At 32.7% G+C, this 24,330-nt stretch overlaps 4 protein-coding genes across 5 annotated transcripts; 3 read left to right on the forward strand and 1 right to left on the reverse strand.

The window, feature by feature from the left end:
* The first annotated feature begins 415 nt into the window (after positions 1-415).
* Positions 416-1,150, forward strand: LOC103871378. Its single transcript, XM_009149618.3, has 3 exons — positions 416-695; positions 781-827; positions 912-1,150. Exons 1-3 carry the CDS (start codon positions 485-487, stop codon positions 1,044-1,046), a joined length of 393 nt encoding a protein of 130 aa, XP_009147866.1. The 5' UTR covers positions 416-484; the 3' UTR covers positions 1,047-1,150.
* Positions 1,151-6,918: 5,768 nt separating this feature from the next.
* Positions 6,919-9,295, forward strand: LOC103871379 (telomere repeat-binding factor 1). 2 transcript variants are annotated; one of them, XM_009149619.3, is made up of 7 exons: positions 6,919-7,095; positions 7,498-7,689; positions 7,774-8,003; positions 8,284-8,368; positions 8,450-8,533; positions 8,625-8,984; positions 9,063-9,295. In XM_009149619.3, the coding sequence occupies exons 2-7, from the start codon at positions 7,540-7,542 to the stop codon at positions 9,075-9,077; spliced, it is 924 nt and encodes a 307-aa protein (XP_009147867.1). In that variant the 5' UTR covers positions 6,919-7,095; positions 7,498-7,539; the 3' UTR covers positions 9,078-9,295. The 2 variants fall into 2 exon arrangements, with proteins under 2 accessions (XP_009147867.1, XP_009147868.1); XM_009149620.3 differs by having other exon boundaries at positions 6,933-7,095; positions 7,503-7,689.
* A 322-nt stretch (positions 9,296-9,617) lies between these two features.
* LOC108868818 (zinc finger protein AZF1) lies at positions 9,618-12,804 on the forward strand. Its single transcript, XM_018652485.2, has one exon. It carries the CDS (start codon positions 11,162-11,164, stop codon positions 12,281-12,283), a length of 1,122 nt encoding a protein of 373 aa, XP_018508001.1. The 5' UTR covers positions 9,618-11,161; the 3' UTR covers positions 12,284-12,804.
* Positions 12,805-13,577: 773 nt separating this feature from the next.
* On the reverse strand, positions 13,578-19,993 carry LOC103871380 (QWRF motif-containing protein 2). The gene is made up of 6 exons (XM_009149621.3): positions 15,623-19,993; positions 15,165-15,284; positions 14,627-14,743; positions 14,431-14,520; positions 14,180-14,287; positions 13,578-14,094 (listed from the first exon to the last, which is right to left on the reverse strand). The coding sequence occupies exons 1-6, from the start codon at positions 16,916-16,918 to the stop codon at positions 14,014-14,016; spliced, it is 1,812 nt and encodes a 603-aa protein (XP_009147869.1). The 5' UTR covers positions 16,919-19,993; the 3' UTR covers positions 13,578-14,013.
* Between the last annotated feature and the right edge of the window lie 4,337 nt (positions 19,994-24,330).

Raw genomic sequence — 24,330 nt, forward strand, 5'->3', positions numbered from 1 at the left:
TGAACACTATGATCTCCTTGTTCATGTTTGAGCTGCGAAGTAAGAGGAGAGACCATCGAAGTAGCCATTATTAGTAACCGATTAGGAGGAAGAAGATGATGATTGAAACAAAGGATGCTTCTTGGTATTTTTGAGGCGAATTCAAATTAGAGATTACTTGTCATTTCTGCTGTCCTCACAAGATGAAGAAGAGGCAAGTGAACAGTCAAAATCTATACAAAACCGGAACCGGTTTGGTTTTATAAGCGGAACGATCAATCAGTGTCTACTAAACCGGATTCGTCTCTACAAATATTATGTGGGTTTGATATCTATTTTCATAGATCAGGGGTTCAACTTGTAATACTATATAGTTAGGGACCTTTCTAAAAAACGATGTTTGCTTCTTTTTTTTGGTAAAAATGTTTGCTTCTCGGTAACGTAGATAAGATATTTAAAAAAAAAACACCTTATCCTTGTGGTTGGTGTGGTGACGAAGAGAAAGATGAGTTCCGTAGGGCAAAGCATTCTCATGGCTTTAACAGTAACTGTTAACAAATACGCTTCCTCCAATGTTCAAGCTGTGCGCAGAAACGAAACCAAACGCACTTCTTTAACCGCTTCAACCACTGATTTAAGACGCAGAAACATCATCTTCTCCTCCTCTTCTTCCTTCCTCGCTGCCGCTTTGACCACCAGCGATCAGCTTCTCCAGAGTAAGTAAACATTCTTTAATCCGTGTTTCTTCCATTTTGATGTTTCTTTTTGCCTGAACTACTACGTCGCCGTGTCTGGTTTCAGAGTATTTGAAGAAGACTGAGGAAAACAAAACCAAGAACGACAAAGAGGTAAAGAAACTTGCCAAAACGCTTTTTTTCTTGTTAGCCTATATTTCTAATGATTTTCTTGTTAATGTTGGAGGAATTAAACAGAGATTGGACAGTTATTACAAGAGGAACTATAAAGACTACTTTGAGTTTGTTGAAGGATCTACAAAGGGGAAGACAGAAGCAGAGCTGTCTGAGTCTGAGAAACGGATACTCGAATGGCTCAAGGCCAACAAATGATTGTGATGATGATGATGATGATAAGTTTTTGTTGTCTACGGAACTGAAAAAAAAAAAACAGTTGAGTAATTTATAAATATTATTTTATTCAGTGGTTGTGTTTCTTCAGTTTCTTCTCAAAGCAGCAGAATCCAAGCTGAAGCTTGTAGAGGACGCAATAAGAGAGTCAAGAGAGTGGAGATGACTGTCAATTATTGTTGGCTCCTGCACCTTGTCTGGTCTACACAATCTCTCACACCTCAGCTTCTCAATCACTCAGTTGAGTATGACAAATGAAAGAAACCGATTCAAACTTTAGTCATTAATGTATTACACACCTAATGTCACACTGCAAGTTAACCTTGGGGGGCGGGTCACTGGATCCATCCACTGTGGGAGCAGAAACTGTGATAATGTGATGACCGAATCTGTATCATGTTCATATGTTTCTTCCATAAACTTGTTAGAATAGGTAGTGTTTATGCGCCAACAACCTTCACCATCACTCCAAGTCCGATGAAGAGTAAACTCCAGTGTCCTTAAGTTAGCAGATACCACGCAGCTGTGTTGTCGGCTCCATAGATAGACCAAATCAACATCAGATGGATTCATTCCCAAAGGAAAACAAAGCCGACAGAGGCCATGTCGATCTCCTCCCTTGCCAACTGCCACCATTCTCCATCAGAGTTGTTGTTACTCTTCAGCTTCCAAACCTTCAATCTCCACATGAAGTAGTCAAGCATCTCCGAACGTGTTTGTTATAAGGGAGAGGGAGAGGTATAACCCGGCACTCATCATCGTCTCCAGCAAAAAAATCATGAGCTACAAGGACCACGGGGCCAGTAGGATCATCCAGTCCCTTCTCCCACATATACAGCGTCCCGTTGAAGTTAAAGGGCCTGTGAAAAGACCTGAGTTGGAGAGGGAAAGAAGACCAAAGCCGCTTGAAAGTCCATGTCCCTGTCTCAGAAGAATACACACAAACTCCCCATGCATGCCTTCTCCACTTACTTTTGTGACAAGCCCTAACCATCTTGAAGCTTGAAACGACACCGTTCACAACGTGGGTTACCAAACTAAAGGGCCTGGTATGATGTGGCTTTCTTGTTTATAAAATGGCTTCCTTCTTATGTTATTCTTCTTGGACCTCGGTTGGTGAAAAAGGATTGGGCTCACCATGTAGACTACGAATGTGAATCATCCTCCTAGGATGAGCTGGCTTGCATCATGGGGCATTCAGCTCTCTATATCATGCTGCCTTTGCTCTTCATCTCATGAGACTAGAAATCATCTATTTCTTACGTGTGACTTCTCCTTCGAAGTATGGCGACTAATATTCATTCGCTTAAACTCAACATTTTGGCCTCCTCTTCATTAGAGTGAACTGCTTTCTTAGTTGAGAGTAGGGGCGGACGGAGAGAGGGACATACATAGGTCACGTGCCCCATCTAATTTTTTATTTTCTTTAACAAATACTAAGGAGTCTATAGAAGTGCATGCCCCCGACCAGAACAAAAATTTAGTGAAGAAAATACATGTGCCCCCAGCTAAATTTGTTCCTAGAACAGCCCCTGGTTGAGACGCCCTCATACTGCAGCTTCAATCATTCTTCCCAAGCTGCCACTCAAGCTACCATCTTTCATCAGTGGAAGCATCACAACTAGGGATGTTAATACAAGCTGTTCAGGCCGGCTTTGGTCATGTTTGTTGAAGCCACTGAACTTTAGATCCCTTTACGCATATGCCAAATAATGTCTGTTTAATTTTAAATCAGTTAAATTTAGACCATTAAACCCGTTTATGTTTTTTTTTTCCGAATATATTTTTTGTCAATAGTCTTTTGTCATTTTAATTTAGTTTCTTTTTAATTATTTTCTTAATATTAACAACTAATTCTTAAATATAAGAAAATTATTTTTATTTGATTTCAAAACTTTATAAAAAATGAAAATTCAAATTAAAGCAAAATTTGAAATATTACAAATAATTTAATTTTTATTAAATATTAATCAGTTCATCATATCATTAGAAATATCAACAAATTTTAATAGATTTTAAACCCAAATATAGCATAAAACATTTTGTTTTTAAAACAAAAACTAAATATAACATAATCATTTTGTTCAAAAACACATATTATATAAATTATGACTTTAAAAATTGAATATTCCTCTGGCTGGCAGGGAAAGAACTTTATGCAAATACTGAGTACCACCGGTAAAGGGAACCGGTAAAACCAAAGAGTAGATAAAACGAGGACATCAAGCGACCTAAAAACGGGTAAGTTTCAGTTTATCTCTAAGTTAACTCTGCAGACAAGATAGCTGACTCGCAGGATAGTTCCTTTGAAAAACACGGGTAAGTTTCAGTTTATCTCTAAGTTAACAGAGTCAAGAGAGTGTAGATGATTGTCTGTCTTATTGTTATATGCCTCGAAATAGAGGTAAGAGTGACCGGAGACGTCTACTGTGAGACCATTCTTAAGGATAAATCAGCAACTCGACTTGGCTTGCAAGGCTCCTGCATTTACAAAACCCTTGTCTCGTCTTCACAATCTCTCTTACCTCAGTCACTCACTTAAGTATGACAAATGAGATTCAAACTTTAGTCGTTAATATATTACACAGCTAACGTCACACTGCAAGTTAATCTTGAGAAGCAACTAAGTCATCACAAAAGAGCAGACATGATACATTGTGTCATGATTCTAACCAGACTAAAACACATAAACATTGAAGAGAAGAAGACTTGGAGAAAGTGACACAAGAAGGATATCAATTTGGCGGGCGGGGCACTGGATCCATCCACTGCGGGAGCACAAATTGTGATAATAATGTAATGACCGCAGATGGATCATGATTAGCATCCATATACTCCTTACAAGCAGACGTGTTTACGCGCCAACAACCTTCACCATCACTCCAAGTCTCCTTTTCTTTATGAAGAGTAAACTTTTGTGTCCTTAAGTTACCAGACACCACGCAACTGTGTTGACGACTCCATAGATAAACCAAATCAATATCAAAAGGATTCATTCCCAAAGGAAAACAATCGACATCAAAGTAAACCAAACCGACCGAACCAAAAATGTTCGGTTTTACATCATGTCTTATATATTAAAATAGAAGTCACAACATTGATTAATGTGTGATTTTTTTTAAAATGGACCTAATAAATAGACCTATTCATAAAAATTCATATTACATTTTAGTTTAAACTAATAATAAATAGAATTTTTAAAATATTTTAATCATAATATCTTTTGATATCTTTTCATTTTAAATATAAATATATTTATTTTAAAATTCAAACAAATCTGTATAAAAAGATTTTTACAAGATCTTCATTTTTAAAATTATATTTAAATATTTTTGCTAATTTCGAAATTAGTTTAAAATATTATTATACATTAATATATTCAGTTATATAAAATTTAAAATAAAAAAAAAATATATAATATTTTATTTATTATATAATCATAATCAATCATATTAAAATAAAATTATTATATTGAGCTAAATATAATAAAATTGTATTAAATTTATATATTTATATATTTTATTTTCGTAATTATAAAATATTTATGTTCAAAAATAAAATCTAATATGTTGGTAAGATGAGTTGACATTATCAAACTATATAATACATGTATAAAAATTAACATGTATTTCTTTAAAGTTAATAATATAAAATCTTTGTAACTACTTTAATCATAATATATTTTCATTTTAAATATAATATATATAATATTTTAAAAATTCTAATAAATCTGTGTAAAAATATTTAAACAGTAATTTAATGTATTTTAAATTATCGTTTAAAAATGAAAATAAATAAATTATATCCTATTTTATCTACTTTATAATCATGATCATGTTAAAATATAATTATTATACTAAAATAAATATGCTAAAATTAATTCAATTGATAAATTTATAAATTTTATTTTCATAAATATAAAATATTTATTTAAAATATAGTATGATGATTAAACAGCTTAAAATTAACAAACTATATAATACATGTCTAAAAATTAACATATCTTCGACTTTTATATATACAATAATAAATTATGTAAAATGAATAAGCATAAAAATATTGGTAAAAAGAAATCCAGTTTTGAAAGACGGGTCAGAATTTAGCATAAATTAAATACAAAATAATTTTTAAATATAGTTTCTCATGAATATATTAAGAGAAAAAGACTAGGATAGCACCAAACCAAGTTTTTATTCCCAAAGTAGTACTCAAGGCTCAAAGTCACAAAAATAGGTTTCATTAAAGAGGTAAATATACATTTATACCCTTTGGGTTAATTAATCCAAATCTTAGGGTTTAGAGTTAAGGGGTGGGGTTTTGGAATTAGGATTTAAAATTTTATAAAAAATAAATATTAAAATAAAAAATAAAAATTAAAAAAAAAACAGTTTTAAAAAGTATTTTTAAATTATAAAACGAAAATTTGGAAAAAAAAAATTCAAAAAAAAATTTTCAAAAAAAAATTATAAAAATTTCGAATCTGAAAACATATAATCTGAAACTATAAAAAATTCTTTTTTTCATTTTTTTATTTTTTTTATTTTTATTTATTTTTATTTTTGTTTATTTATTTAATTTTAAACCAAGGGTATTAAGGATATTTTACCCTTTAATGAATGTCATTTTTGTGACTTTCTCCTTCTAATGTCATTTTTGTGACATAAACTTCAAAAGGTGCTATTATTGACAATTGCCCATATATTAATTTGCTTAATAACTAATTGCAAATACAAGAAGATAAATATTTAATAAGAAGTGGTAAATACATACGGTTTAAATAATTAATTAATTATAACATATAAATTATAAAAATATTGTATTTGAAATAGTTATATAAATATTTAAGTATATGATTAACATTAAAAATATATACCACTTATGTTCTAAAACAATAATTTATGTATAGAAAAGTGAAAACAAACACCCGTGCGGTTGCACGGATCAAAATCTAGTTTTAGTTTAAAACTCTTCTCGCCTCTGGGCACCGTGGTTTGTTAAAAGGCTTGAGCCCATCTTTGTTCCCACCGAGCGATAGCAGTCAGAATCAAAACCTGATTAAATTTTCATATTAACAAACTTATGTCAGCATTATGGTAACTAATCATTCCTGTTCAACTTCATTAATACTAATCCAAATGAAAGTGTTGTTACAACTCGTTTACATAGTTACCCTATCCTGTAACAGGTTCAAAAGTGATGCAGAATCTTCAATTCAGCATATATTTTTTGAACGGATAAAACAACTAAGAATATTAGCAAATAGCATGTGCCACAACTCACTACAACTAACAAGCACGTTTAAGAAAATATAAAGTTATTTCTGAATTTTGTAACTAAAATAAATAGATAATATATGTGACAAAACAAGGGATAAAACTCACTCTACTCCCTACCACTCAAACTTTCCGTTAAATAAAAGTGATTTTCTGTAAAATTAAATTAGAAACGCTTTTATGTTCAAAATTCATTAAACCATGATAATAAACACAGTTAAAATATCACTTAATGTAAACAAAGTAACGAAACTATTTTTTTTCCGGCAAACAAACAAATTTCATTAATATCAAATCGTGATTACAAAACATTAACTAGATATCTAGATAACTAAAAAGGTCTTATTTGTTTATATCTTAATTAATATAAAATTGGTGAAATTTAATAATTATCAAATTTAAATAAGTAAAATTTAATTAATATTTTAAATTTGTAAGTTTTTAATTAGATTTATACTTTTGTACTTTAAACATATTATTATCAAATAAATATAATTCAATAATATTAATTTTACATTTATATATTTAAAATATTAAATAAATAAAATTATAAATTTATATCTATATATATATATTAAATTTCTATATCTATCGAAATCAATCTGCGCACGTTTTAAGCATAATTGGTCCAACCGGTTCACCGTGAGTCTGAATCTTCGTCAACATTAACCCTAATTTCATTGTAGCGACCCCAAAATCTCCACCAAGAAAAAATCGGAATCCTCTCGCGAAGATCAAATCCCCCTCGTAAATCACCGGTGAATTCATCTGTTCCCTATCTCGATTGTTATATTCTTTATCAGCATGAGATTAGGTTTCAATCTAAAGGAGGAATCTTTTTTTCTCAATTTTAGGGGTTTTGCTATCTTCTTTCCCAAATCCAAAATTGAAATCTTCAATGGAGATTTCGACTAGAGGGTTTTGAAAAAAACAGGAAAATTTTGAATTTTTGCTTCTATTGTTTCATATCTACGTGTTAGGGTTTCCGCATGAACAGTGGTTTAGTGTTTTTATTGCAATTAGAGATTTTATTACATGTGTTACAATGAAAGAAACAATGTTTGTTTTTATTTTCTAACGAGGAAACATGTTTTTATTCTTCTTACCAGATGCTTGTTTGGTCTCTTGACGTTTGATTTTTTTTTTCTTGTGTGTTGCAGAACAGAGTTAACATTGACCGTAGGCTGCGTTTCGAACCCGTGATGGGTGCTCCTAAGCAGAAATGGACTCAAGAAGAAGAGTCAGCTCTAAAGTCTGGAGTTGTCAAGCATGGACCTGGTAAATGGCGCACCATTCTCAAAGACCCTGAGTTTAGTGGAGTCTTGTACCTCCGTTCCAATGTTGATCTTAAGGTCATACTCTTCCTTCTTATCTGTATTTTCATTTGTGATTTTGTTCTTTATCTGATTTGGTTTGGTTCTATTGTGTTGTGACAGGACAAATGGAGAAATATGAGTGTCATGGCCAATGGGTGGGGATCGCGTGATAAGTCTAGGTTAGCTCTTAAAAGGACGCACTCGCTTCCTAAACAGGATGATAGCTCACTTGCTAATACAAGCTCGTTGCAAAGTGATGAAGACATGGCTGATGCTAAGCATTTTTCCACCACCGGCACTTCTGCTCTGCAACTTCCTGCTACTCCTACTCCAAGGAGACCTAATGTAAGGTCAGATTTACCATCTATATCTCTGTTTCGTTTATCGAATAGGAGATGCTTTGTTGCATATCTCCAGATGTAGGGGTTATATGCGTCAAGGTTACATATATGGTTTTGCATGATTGTCCAGATGCTGATTATCTTAGCACGTGAACTGTTTTGCTCCAATTTATAATTGTGAAACTATGATGAGGGTCTAAGTGTTCAAAGTCATACTTATACGATAGATGTCTTGTATCATTTGAATCCATTGTTATAGCCAGTTTGTAACTTTTTAAAAGTGTTGCAGGCTGGATAGCCTTATAATGGAAGCAATATCTACCATGAAAGAGCTTGGTGGTTCTAACAAAACAACAATTGGTGCATACATTGAGGTATATTTTAGTTCTTAGCTCCTCTTTTTTCCATAGTCATTGTGTATTTGGTCCTGACGCTTGCTTTATTCGGTCGTATAGGAACAATATCACGCTCCGCCAGACTTCAAACGGTTGCTGTCTACCAAGCTAAAGTACTTGACAGCTTGTGGTAAACTCATCAAGGTATCATGTGCATTATAGTCTATGTGCAATCAATTTGCTTCATTAACGGCGACTTGTGATGTTTTATTGATACGAATTTTCTCATTTACAGGCTAAACGCAGGTATAGAATTCCACACTCCACTCCTCTGTCTTCCCACAGGAGAAGACATTTGGGAACACCGTCTGGAAAACAGAGTGTTCTTTCTTTGCCATCACCTATAACAGACAGAGATGAAGTGACTGTTCAGACAAAGGCTCAGATTGATGCAGAGTTAGCCAGGATGAAGACTATGAACGCACATGAGGCGCAAGCGGCTGCAGAACAGGCAGTTGAAGAGGCGGAAGCTGCCATGGCGGCGGCTGAAGAAGCTGCAAAGGAAGCTGAGGCAGCAGAAGCCGAAGCAGAAGAAGCTCAAGCTTACGTTGAAGAAGCTTTAAAGACAGTGAAAGGAAGAAACAACTGCAAAATGGTAAACACATTCTCCTTTTAGTCACACAAAACATGATAAGAAAATAGTTTTTAATGGTCGTAAAATTTGATTCAACAGATGGTCTGTACGTGAGGTTACAGAGAAGAAGGAGAAGAAGAATGTGTTGCAGGTGGGGAGAGAGAGAGAAGCGTAGAAGTAGTTTTTGTGTATTGATGATTCTCTACTTGGGAACTCTTTTTAGTTGTAAGCAGTAATCTCAGATGCTATTGCTATTGTATTGTTCATACTTTACAGCCAAAATAAGTTGCAAAAACTGAAAACACAGAAATGCTACAAACGCGGTGAAAATATTTTTGGTTTTGGGAGGCGATGCATCAACGGTGAAAATTAAAAAACTGGATATATACAAAGACTCATGTTTCCATACTTATATTATGTTCTTCATCATTTTGTTCTTTGTGGTAGATCTTGTTTCTTTCTCTCTTCCATCATCAGTACTTTTCGTTCTTTCTCTATGTGCCTTGATGAGATTTTAATCTCTAGTTGTCTCTGTGTTGCAGTTTTAAAACGAGGAACAACATGTTCAGTGCAGTTTTTCGTGTAAAACTTGATAAGAAAGGTGTCAACACCTGAAAATATTTTGATGAACATCGAGTTAACATATGAGTGATTTTATCACATTTGGTTGTATGTGTCTCGAGTTTAAACCCATCTCTAAGGCGAAAAGTTATTTTTTATATTGAATTGATAATGATTACCCCTCTCTCTTTTTTGCTCCAGTATGAGCCACATGTATACTGTCCTATTAATAACAAGAGAGTCAAAGACACCTTTCCAAACAGCTGATTAGTTAGAATTTGATATTGTCTTTCGCAGTAACTATAGTTTACAACAAGAGTTCCGTCACTTTTAAATGAAGAACTATCAATGATTGAAACCGGTAAAAACCATCGCCATCATTTACTTCTAGATATGTCAATTACCTTTTCAAAACTATTCAACTGATAAAAGTTTTGTCTTTTCAAATCTATTGAAAAATACACAAAAAAAAAACAGTTAAATAGTTTTATTTAAAATAAATTGACAATCAAACAAATCAAATGATCAGAAGCAAACAAATTAAAGAAAGAACAGCAAATGAATCAAATAAACAGTTGTCACTGCCGTAGAAGGCTTGAAACTACAAAAAAATCTCCTTAGACTTAATATATGCTATTTTTATATTGTATTAGGATTTAAACAAAGATATATTGTATTAGGATTTATTTCCTTATTATCCATGATTTAACTTTTTCAATGAAACTGACTAAGGATTACTTGTACCAAAAGTAATCTTATTAAGTTGAATTTAACATATAAAAATAATACCACGATGGAATTAATATTTGAAAAAGATATGATATTTATCACATGCCATACGCTTACGCGTTTCGTACTACTTACAACTCAAAAAAGAAAAATTCCTTTATTTTTTTTTTGGTTAATCTTATATATTAAAAGAGAAGTCACAACTTTAACTCATGTGTGATTTTTTAAAAAATGGACCTAATGGACCTATTACTAGAAAATCATGTTACATTTAATTTATAATCTTATCATTATTATAGATCTAAATAACTCACTTTCTAGATTATAGGAACTAAATAATATGTCTACTTCATTATAGGAATTAAATAATTATCAATCTTTTCCAAGCCAAAAACATGATATGAAAACAACCAATTCAATAAAAAAAAATATACAATAAAATTATTATGTTTTAACAAGTGATAGACATACCTCATATATATTATACTAATATATACCAATGTAGAATTAAAAATAAACTATTTCTATAAAAATAAATGAAAATAAACACCCGCGCGGTTGCGCGGGTCGAGATCTAGTTGACATTTAAAAGTTGCAAGAGAATCTGCCTCTTTTAGTAATGTTTCTTCTATAACACTGTCACTCATAGTCATAATATGGAAATACTAAAAGAAATTACCTTTTTACTATTACTAGATTGAGTTCAGTATAGAATATTTCGGGATTTAAAGAAAATCTATTTACTTTTTTGACAGCTCACTTTCCATATTCCGTTTACTTCTAGTAACGATAACAATGGACAAGTTACACCGACTGAAATTTTCTTCTACTATATATACTTTAGTTATACACTAAACCGACACTACAAATCACGCGGAAGATTTTGTCTTAACGATAAATACGGAACTATGGATCTACTATTATTTGAAGCTCTCATGCAACTTCCACCATCAACAAGAGACACCGTTGTAAAAGTGCTGGATCATGCAAGCCAAAACCACCCTACTGATCATGATGAAGATTATCCAAAAAGAATATGCTTACGAGAAGAAGAAGAGTGTGCTACAGGCACAGTTTGTGTTGAGCCAAGATTACAAAGTAGTGACTCTGAAGAATATTCTTCTTCTCGCTCTTCTAAGACGGTGACAGAAGAAGAGTGTGGACAGTGTTCAATGGACGATGATGATGATGATGAGACAACTTCTCCTTCTTCTTCAGAGACGGTGGAACAACGAATGATACTGTACAAGCCACAACAAGAAGAGTATGAAGAAGACGACGTCGTTTCGACCGAGCTTACGTTGGGAAGTAGTAGCGCACAGCCATCACGGCAACAAGAAGAACCTTCCTCTTCTTCACCGTCTGAAGATGATACAACGGCTCTCTTACTCGTCGAGCTATGCCGCATTAGGCCTATGCAACTTCAAACACAAACTCAGACGCCACACAAGTTTGATTCGTACAAGTGTGATGTATGTGGAAAAGAGTTTACTTCGTACCAAGCCTTAGGTGGACACAAGGCTAGCCACCGAGTTAAGCTGCAACAACCACTTGTTGAAAACGCAAACGCAGAAGCTGGAGGAAAAACGCGGCCCAGGATGGCCCCATCCGGTAAAATACACAAGTGTTCTATATGTAACGTTGTGTTTCCTACGGGACAAGCTCTCGGTGGGCATAAACGCCGTCACTACGAAGGTGTTCTAAGCGGTAACAAACGTAGTCACGACGAGGTTATAGCTGGGGACAGGTCCAGTCCCAATCATGAGAGTGTTGAAACAAACATGTCGGGTCGGAAGCAGAGTTTTGTAGGCGATCACAAACGTAGTCACGACGAGGTCATAGCGGGAGACAAGTCGAGTCCCAAACATGAGAGTGATGTAACAAAAAATCCAGGTCGAAGTTTTATAAGGTTGTTCGATCTTAATGAATTTCCTTTGCAAGAGTTTGATGATAACAACATGCAAGAAGTTGATGAGTATGAAAGTGCAATTGTAGCGAACAAGACGCTACAATTAATAGATCTGATTTGAAGTGTTGATTTTTTTTATGTTCATTCTTTTCGTTGACCAACCTAACATATGATATTTGTAGTTTAAGATTTTTCACATTTTTTTAATTGTTTTGTTTAGCATTATTTTAACCTTTTTTTGTTACAAAAACAAAATCACTTTACAATTTCGATACAAATTATATTTACTTTCAAATGAAAATTAATTGAAAATTACATTGATTTTATAAATAATTTTATTTATCTCAAATACTATTGGTCAAAGAGATAATTAGTAACAACTTACATATATTATCACTATTTTTTTAATATGTATTAAAAATATCAAAATGACACTTATTTAGAAACATAATGAATACTCTCTCTCCCTCAGTCCCTAAAAGATTGATATTCTAGTTTTTTCATACATTTTAATAAAACACATTAAATTTAAATAAATTTTTATGTTTATCTTCTTTCCATAATTTTAAGCCAATAAAAAATCAAATAGTGCAATTAAAATTTGAGAAAAAGACTAAAATAGCACTAAACCAAGTTTATGTTTCCAAAGTAGCACTCAAAGCTCAAAGTCACAAAAATAGGTTTCATTAAAGAGGTAAATATACACTTATACCCCTTGGGTTAATTAATCCAAACCTTAGGGTTTAGAGTTAAGGGGTGGGTTTTTGGAATTAGGGTTTAAAATTTTATAAAAAAAAATACTAAAATAAAAAATAAAAATTTTAAAAACAGTTTCAAAAAGTATTTTTAAATATAAAAAGAAAATTTGAAAAAAAAATTTGAAAAAAAAAATTATAAAAATTTCGAATCTGAAAACATATAATCTGAAACTACAAAAAAAAATTCTTTTTTTCATTTTTTTTATTTTTATTTTATTTATTTTTATTTATTTTTGTTTGTTTATTTAATTTTAAACCAAGGGTATTATGGATATTTTACGCTTTAATGAATGTCATTTTTGTGACTTTCTCCTTCTAGTGCTATTTTTGAGACATAAACTTCAAAATGTGCTATTATTGACTATTGCCCTTAAAATTTTTAAAGTTTGCAATTAATTAATAAAATATACATTAAAAATATAAAAAATAAATTTTTTAGAAACAAAATATTTCTCTAAAATATATATCTTTAAAGAACGGAGGGAGTATAAAATAAAGAAAAGAAATTGGTTCGTTAGTCTCACTTTCTTGCTGTACTCGTATGCACTTTGGTTCTCTGGCACACATTCTACATTCTCTTTTACATGTACTTTGCTATCGACAAACAGACAACGGGGCGTTTATGATGGCACGGGAAACTAGAAACGACAAGACATCTTAACATAAATAAAAAAGACGGTAATAAGTCTAGAACTGAAAAAAAGCAGACAAGATCAGTGAGTCATACAAACTACTACATCTTTATATGTACACAAACCAAAGAACCATTAGAATATAAAACTTTTTGTATACAAATCTAAAGCTTACTTACTTTTTAGAGGGCATTACTACTTGCAATCTTACATGAAAAGAAAAAAAACAAACGTAGAACTACCAGCAGCAACAGAGAGCAGGGAGGATAGAGAGATGTTGATAATAAACCCACGAATCTCACCTTAATCTTGGTTTGAAAACGATAAGGACAGTGATTCGGAGGAAGGAAGAGGCACACCGTGTTAGCAAATCTGTTCTTGTTGAGAATAGTTTGTTGTTGTTGTTGTTGTAGTCAAAAAGAACAAATCTGTTCTGTTGAGGAAGATCAGTTTTTTTCTTTCTACAGTTGTTGTTGTGAAGTCAAGCTGCTTGTGATTGGTCTTAGTTGTATTATGTGCGTCTTCATGCTACAATCTGTAACCTGTTTGAGAATGGAGTAGATATAGCAGATTAAAATCTCTAAACCCCGAATAAACAAGAAGGTAATGATGAAGAAGATTGGTTACCTGCATAGCTGCTACTCTTGATAAGAAGCCTTGACATCTTTCAAGCAAAACCTTTTCCTTTGCAGTTACATTCACCGCCTCGACCATCACAGAATTCATTTCATCAACCTAACCATGATCACCATCAACATAAATAACCTTTATTCATATAACACAAGGGCTCTGTACTCAGATAACATCTCCACACCCAAAAGGTTCAATAGATTCAAGACATGTGCTTCTTAACTCGAGAGAGAGACAAAGCATTTTACCTTCAATGTAAGTGAGAATATGGAAGATGACATAGCTTGCATTACATCGACGGCTGAACTAACAGCATGCTTAAGATCTTGAATATCAACCTAAACAATTCGAGAAGCATATTTTAAATTTTTGTTAACCAAAGGTTCAAAACTTAAAGCCAAAACAATCATATAAGTTCTGTAATGTCAGAGAGGTACTACTCACCACGGTTTTTCCAAGAATTGGTAGACGAAGCGTGCTGGCTTTCAAAGCTTCTGTTGCGCCCGACAAAGAACTTGAATGATCTCTGTCCAAAAGAGACCATTCCTCTAGATATCCCATCTACAATTGAACAAATACACAAGCAAGTTTGTTACTATGTATACTAAAATCAATAAGGATATGCTAGTATTATGGTTTTCAATTTGAAATAAATAAAAATCTCATGTTTCCTTGTCAAAGATTCAGAATATTAGGGGATGAATCTAAGCAAATAAGTCTTCTACCAACCTCTAGAGGTGGATATAACAGTTTTACCTACCATACATAAATAATCAACTAGAGTCCAGAATCATTTGCTTAACCAGTTAAAGTACAATTTCCATTATGCACTAAATTAAGTTATATCCAAAACTTTGTTTTCTTGCTACAGAAAAGAATGAATCACTAAAGCCAAATTACATAAAATTATCTGTCTTCTAGCTCAAAAATAGAAAGAAACAAATCTTAGTTAAGGCATTGGCACTAAGTATCACATTCTTACCTGTCCCCTGAGAATAGAAGCCAATTTCAGTTTCTGCCTTAGCAAAAGCAACTTGATCCGCTTTAAAGTGACGCTGTGGCGCAGTTCTGAGATTGATACCCATGCATTCCACAGGTTTTTCTGGCAGAAGAGAAACAAAAGATAAATTCACATTCTATGTTATTGCCAGAAACCGCTTTTAGTTTTATACTTAAACCATGTTCTTGAAAGATCTCAGCCAACTATACTTAATAGACTACTCTTCCACTATTCTACTTCGGTAAGATTTCACATTCATGCTAATGTCAAAAATTATCTTAAATGATGGCACCTAGAATGAGCCTAAACTATGAGTTTCCACACATTTTGCATCATCAAGATCCGAAGTATAGGATGAACAAATCATATATATTCTAAATCTGCAGCAGTAGCTAAAAGTATATTCAATCCAGAAGGGAAGGGACTAAAAAAAGCCATACCTCTGCATTCAATCTTTGCACCATTAAAGTATACTCAGTCCTCGCATTGACAAACCGCCACTGCAGATAACGGTTATACAAAAGCCTCAACAAATGCGCATCCATAACACGGTCTTCCCCGATCTTCCCTCTCCTTACATCAGCAGAGAAGCTAAGAATCGAAGGCGTGTTATTGTTGCGGTTATAAGCGTTCATCTGAGCAGAAACCTCGTTCCTCACTCGAGAAGGGCTCGAAAGCGCTCTAGCTGGAGATGAAGTAGTCGTCGCCCAAAGCTTACTCGGCGAAGCAGAGCGAATAGCAGCACCTCTCACAGGAGAGGCCATCCCACGAGGAGATGATGAAGGAACAGCATCACTACTAGAGAACCTTTTCGAATAACCACCAAACTTTGATGACGCATTAGTTTTCAAACCGGGGCTAGAGGATAGAGGAGAGCCAGGATCCTGCAACCTCCTTAACCTGCTATTAGTCTCTTGCCAGAACCTAGCGGAAGCCATAACGTTACGAGGCAAGCTCTTTGACTTTGAGATTTCTCCATTACCATTAGTGCTACCGGAAGAGACACTATCAGTATCAGAAGCGGTTAAGTCAGAGGTTAAACCACTGTTTGGTCTTCTCCCAGTTTCCAAACACTCATCATCCCTACCTTCCATATCTAAACTCAACCTTCCATTAATAGAAACCTTAGATCCGAGCTTTCCTCTTTCGTTACCACAGTCTAAGCTTCTGGAAAGCGGGTTCGGGGCAACGGATCGAGAGGCTCCGGGCCAGAGCTGCTGGTCCGCTGGCTTGGAGTTCTCCCTCTGATCTCGAACCGGCGTGGATCTCCGCCGCTCCGGAGTAGGTTTCCGGTGAGAGACAGGCTCCTTCTTTTTGCTAATGGGAAGCGAAAAGGCCTCGCCTTGGAACGAGACCGACAAGCTCCTGGTGGAGGTGATGAGCATCTTCGTCGCCGCGGACATTTCGGTGACCGGAGACGGCGAGGGTCGGCGGCGGTCCACGGATTGAGACCGTTTGGGTGGAAACGACGGCGTTTTGTTCGAATTGGAAGCGGAATTGGAGAGTAACGGAGATGGGTATCGCTTGCTCGTCTTCAGCGAGGAGGAAGAGGACGAAGAGGAGGTTGTTGTTGTTGTTGTTGTGGTGGTGGTGGATGAAGAGAGGGAGTGAGAAGGAGAAGGAGATAAGTAGCGTGAAGGGACCTGTTTGCCTCTGGGTCTTCTCTGTCCGCCATTGTTGGGTCGATCTCGAGGTGGGTTTCTCGGGTCGGTGCCGGAGATTGCCGCGGCCACCATTGTTGAGGCTCCGAGTGAGTAAAAAAGCAAACTTTACTTCGTCTTCTTCGTTGATCTCTCTCACATTGCATTCAAAGATTCGTCTCTGTTTCTCTTCTCTCTCACCGAGACTCAACCAAAAATCGAAACTTTCGGAGTTCCTGTTGCTTCACAGCCGAAGAAAACGAGAGAGAGAGAGTGATGGGGGAGAGAAATTGAGAGTGGGGTTTGTGGATTTGGGGAAAACCTTTTGTTTTTTTTTTTTTGTTTATGTGAGCTCTTTAAGTCTCTTAATATTAGTAACAGTATACTCTTTTTCTTTTTAATATTATTATTTTTGGCTTTTTCGGAGGTTTACATCAAACTTTAGAGGCTTCGTTTTGCCTTAAACTGATATTTTATTGTTGTTAATTAACTACTGGTTTGGATGTTTATTCTTAATTTTTGTTGTCATGATTTTTTATCAGTAATAATTAGAGTAAAGGTTCTTATTTTGATATCTCACAGTCTAAAACAAGCAGAAACTCAATTATTATTATTTTATTAATATATGTATTTTGGATGTTGATTGTTTTACCTTTCTACCGTATAATAAGTTCTTTTTTTCTTCAGCAATAACCATAATTTGTATTATTAATTTTTATAAAATAACAAGAAACATAATCTGACTTTTTCTTTCGGTTTTGTGTATTCTTAATGGAATAGTTCATAGTCAAGTTAGTGTATTTATAGAATCGATAGTTTTGGTAAGTTTTTGCTTATGATTATGAATAAAATTCAAAAGTTTTAGTCCGTTGAGTCTTCAGTCTTGGTCAGAATATGTGATTTGTTATGGTAAGTGCAGCCATTAAGCTAATTAGCATTATTAATTTTTTTGAAATTGTGTAGATGTTATACCTCTTCCAGCTATAGTGGTTGATTTAACTTTAATTGTGTAAAACGAATTCACATAACTACCAAAGTAGAGATTGTTTCTTATTTAATTCATCTATTTGGTCACTAATAAGTACTCACTATGAACGAACATTTAGATTAATTGTTACTGATAAAACGTTTTATATAAAAGAAAATCTGGCTTTTCTTTATGCTTTTTTGGAAAGTGAATTGAATATTTCCATGTGCTTAAATTGATACTTTTCTTAGAATTGTGTCATTGAGGGTTACTTTTCGCTCTCTTTTACTTGAAAGCTTTTCCTTGGCCTTCAAAGTTACCACCCCTAAATAGTTATCATATCTTAACCCACAAATAAATACTAACTTAACCAAACAAAAAGATATGTGTATATATATATAATTCGAATGAACAATAGTTTATAAATTTGGAAGACAAGAACCTCGAAAGTTGATTACTAAAGACGTGGTCGGTATTATCTAGTTCTTACGTTTCTGATATAATAAGGGATTAACCTCTATATGGACTATATGTCCAATGGAAATTTTCAATTTTTGCTTTTAAAAATATAGTATATATAGTTTTTACACGATTTGAGATATTGATGTGCACATATGATTTGGATCCATACCGAATTCTAGACAAAACAAGAACATCCTTAATATAATGAATCACGTTTCCTCTTGATTTGGTCGTATACGTACAGTCAATATATAGTCAACTAGGTAGAAAAAGATAGGTCAATTTCTGCATTCCTAAATTTTACTTTGAAAGGAAAATTAGAAGCGTGTATGTAAGATAATATCACTGCAAGCAAAGTAAAGTATATTGCGATTAACATTAAGGAAAATATTTATAGAAAATCAAAAGATGTAATGTCACTCTTAGCTTCCATTTACATATTCTTGCTTTGGAGTGAGTATTAGTTAGTCCATATTTAGTCATTTTTGCTTAGAGTCAAAGCTATCTTAAACAACTCTCTTAATCCTTATAATAACATAGTCATAGTTTATATTTTATCAAATTATAAACATTATATTGTTTTCGAAAGGTACATATATGTATTAACGTTTTTTTTTTTGATATTTTATTATTATAAGTAATAGTAAATGGTAATAGGAAAATGATCATGCTCTTTCTTGCGTAAATAATGCAGTATGTTAACGGTCCAAAAATAATAATCGGTATGTTAACAACTAAATATTTTAGCAATAATATGATTAATTTGATAAAAATGGTGATTATTTTTATGGAGGACATACCTTAATCGATTCGAAAGCGGACACGGCACACACCCAAAACTCCGGGATCATGTCAGCATGTATACGTTATATGTATACGTTAACGATGTTAACTATATCAAAAACTTCAAAATAATTGAAAGTACAAATTGTATTCTAAACTTTATAGTTAAACCACTAAACAAAAATGTAGAATAAGGTGTGGGGATGACATCTCTTTGATTGTTATTAAATTGGAAATAGGGAAAAGACCCTTTAGTAAGACCCATCTCTCTCTTACACACAAAACACGATCTAACTACTTTGACAACTTCATTACACTAAAAAAGCAATAGCGTGTGTGTAATGATTTTCTTTCTTATCCGCGTTAAGTTTCCTTTGCTTACTTTTTAATAGTATTCTTACTCACAGGCGAACAATTTGTATACTAGGCTATGTTCGTTTAACAGTCATTGCGAGATGTGACATAGTTTTTTCAGCAACTGTGATTGTAAGTCATAGTTATTGTTCGTGTTTTTAATCACATGACTTGCAGCGATTAATAGTAAATCGTTAATTCCGATTTCTGAAAATCCATTTAAATTTTTAATTTCTGCAAAATGCAGCTAATTATAACAAGCAATAGACAAACAACATTCGATTGCAAGTGGCAGTGATAAACAAACAAGACATATAATATAGCCGAAACAATATTTTTATACTAAATGAATTTTGTAAAATATTCTTAACTCATCTAGCATCAAAGTATTTTAATTTTGTAATTTTTAACAATATGATACATCACAATGACAATTCGTTAGACATCATTTTATGGATGATATAATTGTTGGATGGTAGTTGATATTAAAAAGATATGTACTATTTTTTGACAAAAGGACATTTTAAGAGTTACATAGATTTCAAACGTTAGGTCTAATATATAACTACACGCATGTATTGTAGTCGGTGTTTTATTAGCATGCTTGTAAATCTATATTCATTACTATATATAAGGGTTCTTAATTTTGAAGTTGTTTATGGATTACTATTTGTTTATCAGCTAAGTTTCCTAAGATCATGTGACTTGAAGCATACTTCACAGATTATTGACTAATCATATTTGTTTATTCACTCGGATGACAAATATTAGTTAGCCAACTTTGAAAGTAATTTAAAATATCAAAACCCCTTTTGACAAATAATTAATAAGAAGATACTAATGATTTAATACACCTTTCTACTTTCCAGACTTAGAACATACTTTCCACTTAATCCCAACACATTCTCATTCAAAAGTTTTTTTTTCTTATTCACTGTATATGTATCTTATATATTCTTCCTTTTCTATTCTTCTCACTCTAGTTTTTGAGATTATAAACCTAAAAATAGACTTGTATTGTGATTCATTAATACAGTGACTTGTGCGCAGTTTTCCGCATGCCTACCTATTTTCAAGGATTTGCTACTTATTTTTTCTTTTAAGAAGGATTTTACTAAATAATGTGAATTTTTCTGTGAACGCTACAAGAAAACATGCATTTTCCGACTACAGAATCAGTAGCTAATCACTCGTAAACTTGCGTTTTGAGAATATATAGAAAATTCCAGTGTATTTCAAATAGTCTTGAACGAGTAGGTTCTGTAACAACTGTAATGAAGAAATACAAATTGTAGTTAATCCCCACATAGAATATTCTCTATATTTAGTTACAAGCATAGTTCTTGAGACTATCTCCTGCTCAAACTTCAACATTACTCGATTATTTAAAATATGGGGTTTGCACAAAACATGATACACATGGAGAGCTGGTATAAAATATTATAAAATTACTTACCATAATTAAGTAATTATTTAGTATAGTTATCCAATCATGCGTGCCCTTGAATCAAACCAAGATGTGATTTAAGTACTTGATTTTGGTTGTTCCAAAGTTTCTTAGAGGTAACGTTTCACAAATTGCAAAAAATATTAAAGGCAGAAAAATAGACGAAGGAAGCAATTTTGAGCACAAGTTGAAAGTTATGCTCCTACTCTTTCGATCTATTTGCACTTTTTATTATCTATGTAAACGCTGGTTTTATCTTTACTCAGAACCGCATTTTTTTAACATAAATTTACACAACAACACTTTGTTTTAACCATTCTATTGTAATCTGTTACTTAGATTTATAGTAGCTGCCATTTTTTAATCAAAGGACCAATCCTAAAACTGAGACAATTATGGTTTAAAAGCCTAATAATTCATATATATTTTTGGATAGTTTAAGAATCAAATGATGTAATACATATTAATCATTTAAAATTTGAAGTCTAAAAAACATGATTCCTTCAGCTGTTTTCAAAATCATCCCTGATTTTTATGTGATTCTATTAGCAAACTAATTTTTAAAATACAATTCACCAATTACAAATTTTACTTTGCTGGAAAGAAGTAAATAAAATGGGTCGTAGTTTCGTAACATATAAGGTGTCTAGAAGTCCATAGAAGTCCCATGAAGATCACAACTTTTCTGCTCGCACTCTAACTTGCCCCATCGTGCATCCACTCTCTCGCACGGGTACACCAACTTCCCCAAACTGAAAAACATTATAATTGCACATATGGATCATAAGTTCTAAACTCTTTCATTTCAGACCTTCACATAGTTTCACCTCTTCCAACTTGATCTGATAAACTGACTGTTTAAAAAATTAAATAGGGATAATATATCCTTCTTTTGCTGCCTTGTTGGCTTTTCTGGATACTGATGAGAAAAGGAAAAGAAAAAAAGCATCTGACTCAGAATACATACCTGAGTTTCAACCAATTCACAAAGATACACTTAGAAACTGCTAGAGGTCAAATCCAATGTAGTAAGATAAGAAACATGAGACTGAATCAGATTCCTTTATTTGTTTCAGTCTGTAAATCAATGAACAGAGAGAAACCGAAAGCAAGAACAAAAAGTCAATCAAAGAGCATTCTCAACAATCTTTATGCCCAGCCAAAACCAACAAAAATCAGCACTAAGCCTGTTCATACCTCATGCATCAAGTGTTCAACCAAAGTTCAAAAACAACTATTAAACTGAGAAAGTTAAAAGGAAATAGAAATCAACCTGGGCAGCAAGTGTGTGCAGAAATGTCCAAGTAGCCTTCCCAAGCTCCTCTTTAGTCACAGGACCTGTAGACTTGTCCTGAACGTAATATGAAGTAAAGTTAAACATGTTCGTATCAACAAAAGCTTTTGCAATGAAATGAATATATACCCTTTTATATTAAGAGTTTTAACTTTAAAGTCAATACTAGATTCTGACCCGCCCTTCGAAAGGGCGGGTATATTTTTTGTTTTAATTTTCTTGAGTAATTTAATTTTTATATTTATTTTTTTATTTATATTTTTGTTTAATATATTCTATTAAAACACGATTATGATTGTGGTTCTTAGAGTGTTATATCTGAAAACTAATATCAAATTCAATCCACACCAAAAACCGAACAATGTTTTTTTGAAAAATGTTTTAAAAAATAATTTTATTATATTCTGTTATATATATATATATATATATATATATATATATAAATGGGTTAATATGATCTTCAGTAACTTTAAGTAAAATCACATTTAATAAATATTTTTACTCGAATAACCTATTTAAATTCTGTTAAATAAATCTCGTAGAATATATTTTTATAAATAATATTTATATATATGTAAATGTGTAAATATGATTTTCACTAACCTTAATTATAATCACATTTAATAAATATTTTCTAATCGAATAACCTATTTAAAACCCTTTAACTAAAACTCGTAGAATATATTTTTATAAATAATACTTCTATAATAATATCAATTTAATTAAATAGTTTTAATAATCTTAAATTTACTTCCAAAAACATACTTTTTAGATTTTGGTTGGACTACATTTTCTATATCTTAAATGATTTTGTTAAATACTTAAATTTTGTATTTAGAATATGCTCATATATATTTAGTTTCAGATTGAAGCATGCTATTGATTTTGACAAAATACTACATTATTCGAAGGATTAAAGAATAAATAGCTAAAAACATATACTTTAATCCATTAGACATATTTTGTTTATATTTTGTTTTGCACCTATTAGACATATTGTGACTAAATATTAAAAACATATACTTCATATCTATTCTATCTAATAAATATGATATCTCTTATAATTAGGATATACAATTGATCTAATCCATATTAAATTAGAATTTTATATTTAATCTTACCTATTAGCAATTTATGATATATTTTTTAACTTATTTAAATATTCCTTATCGGTACCTTTTTTTCCTTAGCGGTACATATAACAAACAATATGTACAGACTTTACAAAACATTTACGATAATTCAAATTTTGGAACATTTTATGAACTGGAAATTAAAAAGTAAAATAAAATTAAATAAAAACTTCCAGAATACACCATTTATAATCCATGACCAGATTAACTATTTGATAAAAGAAGATATATATTATTTAGTGGGTCAGATAATCCAGTAAAGTGAGTCCTGATTATTTCTAATATAATTGATCAACGTAACTGCTTCCTACGTCCCTTTTAGTTAATTTTAGATTCAGTTACTCAATTATCTACATAATTATGAATATATCAACTGATTCAGTTATATTTGATGCAGTTATATAAAAATTATTTTTTTTTAAATTGGACTCAACTAATATCAATGGGGCATGTTCCTGTTTTAATAGTATTGATACAGTCAAGGTATAGTCAACTAGGTAGAATGTACCCTTATATGATTAAAAGGCTAAAACCTTCTCCTCACCCTGAGAAGAATCTTCCCAAACTCGAGGGCCATTGTCTCGCAAAATGCTCTTTGTTTATCTTATTGGACTCCAAGTCTTTAACAGGCACCAACGATTCTTGTCATAAGGAAACCAAAACTCAAAAGCATGTTATTGCAATGGAACTAAGTGGTGATAAACCTAGTGGCAATCTTTTGGGGTTTGGTGTGTAGGTTCATTTTCCCTTGGTGTGTCCTTGGCCAGTCTGGACTTGGGCTTCGGTCCAAGTGGTTTACATAGTGGGCCATAACAGATGATTGGTTCATTCCCTGGCATTAGTCCGAAGATATTCTAAACTCGGATCAGACAATGTGATACGCTTTCGGACTAATCCACTCTATAGCACTAAATGCGTTCCTCCCGGTATCAACCGGATCAGCTGATAGGATTTATCAAAAAAAATAAAATAATAATAATGTTATTGCAACGAATGGTAATTAACATGAGTGAGAATCATGCAACAAATTTAGGGTTACATGCTCATTGCACAATGAGCACGTAACCC

The sequence above is a fragment of the Brassica rapa genome, chromosome A06 (assembly GCF_000309985.2).
Source record: "Brassica rapa cultivar Chiifu-401-42 chromosome A06, CAAS_Brap_v3.01, whole genome shotgun sequence".
NCBI lineage: Eukaryota > Viridiplantae > Streptophyta > Magnoliopsida > Brassicales > Brassicaceae > Brassica > Brassica rapa.

Coding starts and splice junctions, on each gene's coding strand:
- LOC103871378 (XM_009149618.3), top strand. CDS start 485: ATGAGTTCCGTAGGGCAAAGCATTCTCATGGCTTTAACAGTAACTGTT. Junction 696..780: donor CAGCGATCAGCTTCTCCAGA/GTAAGTAAACAT, acceptor GTCTGGTTTCAG/AGTATTTGAAGAAGACTGAG. Junction 828..911: donor AAACCAAGAACGACAAAGAG/GTAAAGAAACTT, acceptor GGAATTAAACAG/AGATTGGACAGTTATTACAA.
- LOC103871379 (XM_009149619.3), top strand. CDS start 7,540: ATGGGTGCTCCTAAGCAGAAATGGACTCAAGAAGAAGAGTCAGCTCTA. Junction 7,690..7,773: donor GTTCCAATGTTGATCTTAAG/GTCATACTCTTC, acceptor GTGTTGTGACAG/GACAAATGGAGAAATATGAG. Junction 8,534..8,624: donor CTTGTGGTAAACTCATCAAG/GTATCATGTGCA, acceptor TCTCATTTACAG/GCTAAACGCAGGTATAGAAT.
- LOC108868818 (XM_018652485.2), top strand. CDS start 11,162: ATGGATCTACTATTATTTGAAGCTCTCATGCAACTTCCACCATCAACA.
- LOC103871380 (XM_009149621.3), bottom strand. CDS start 16,918: ATGGTGGCCGCGGCAATCTCCGGCACCGACCCGAGAAACCCACCTCGA. Junction 15,285..15,622: donor TGCAAAGATTGAATGCAGAG/GTATGGCTTTTT, acceptor CTCTTCTGCCAG/AAAAACCTGTGGAATGCATG. Junction 14,521..14,626: donor CAATTCTTGGAAAAACCGTG/GTGAGTAGTACC, acceptor CGAATTGTTTAG/GTTGATATTCAAGATCTTAA.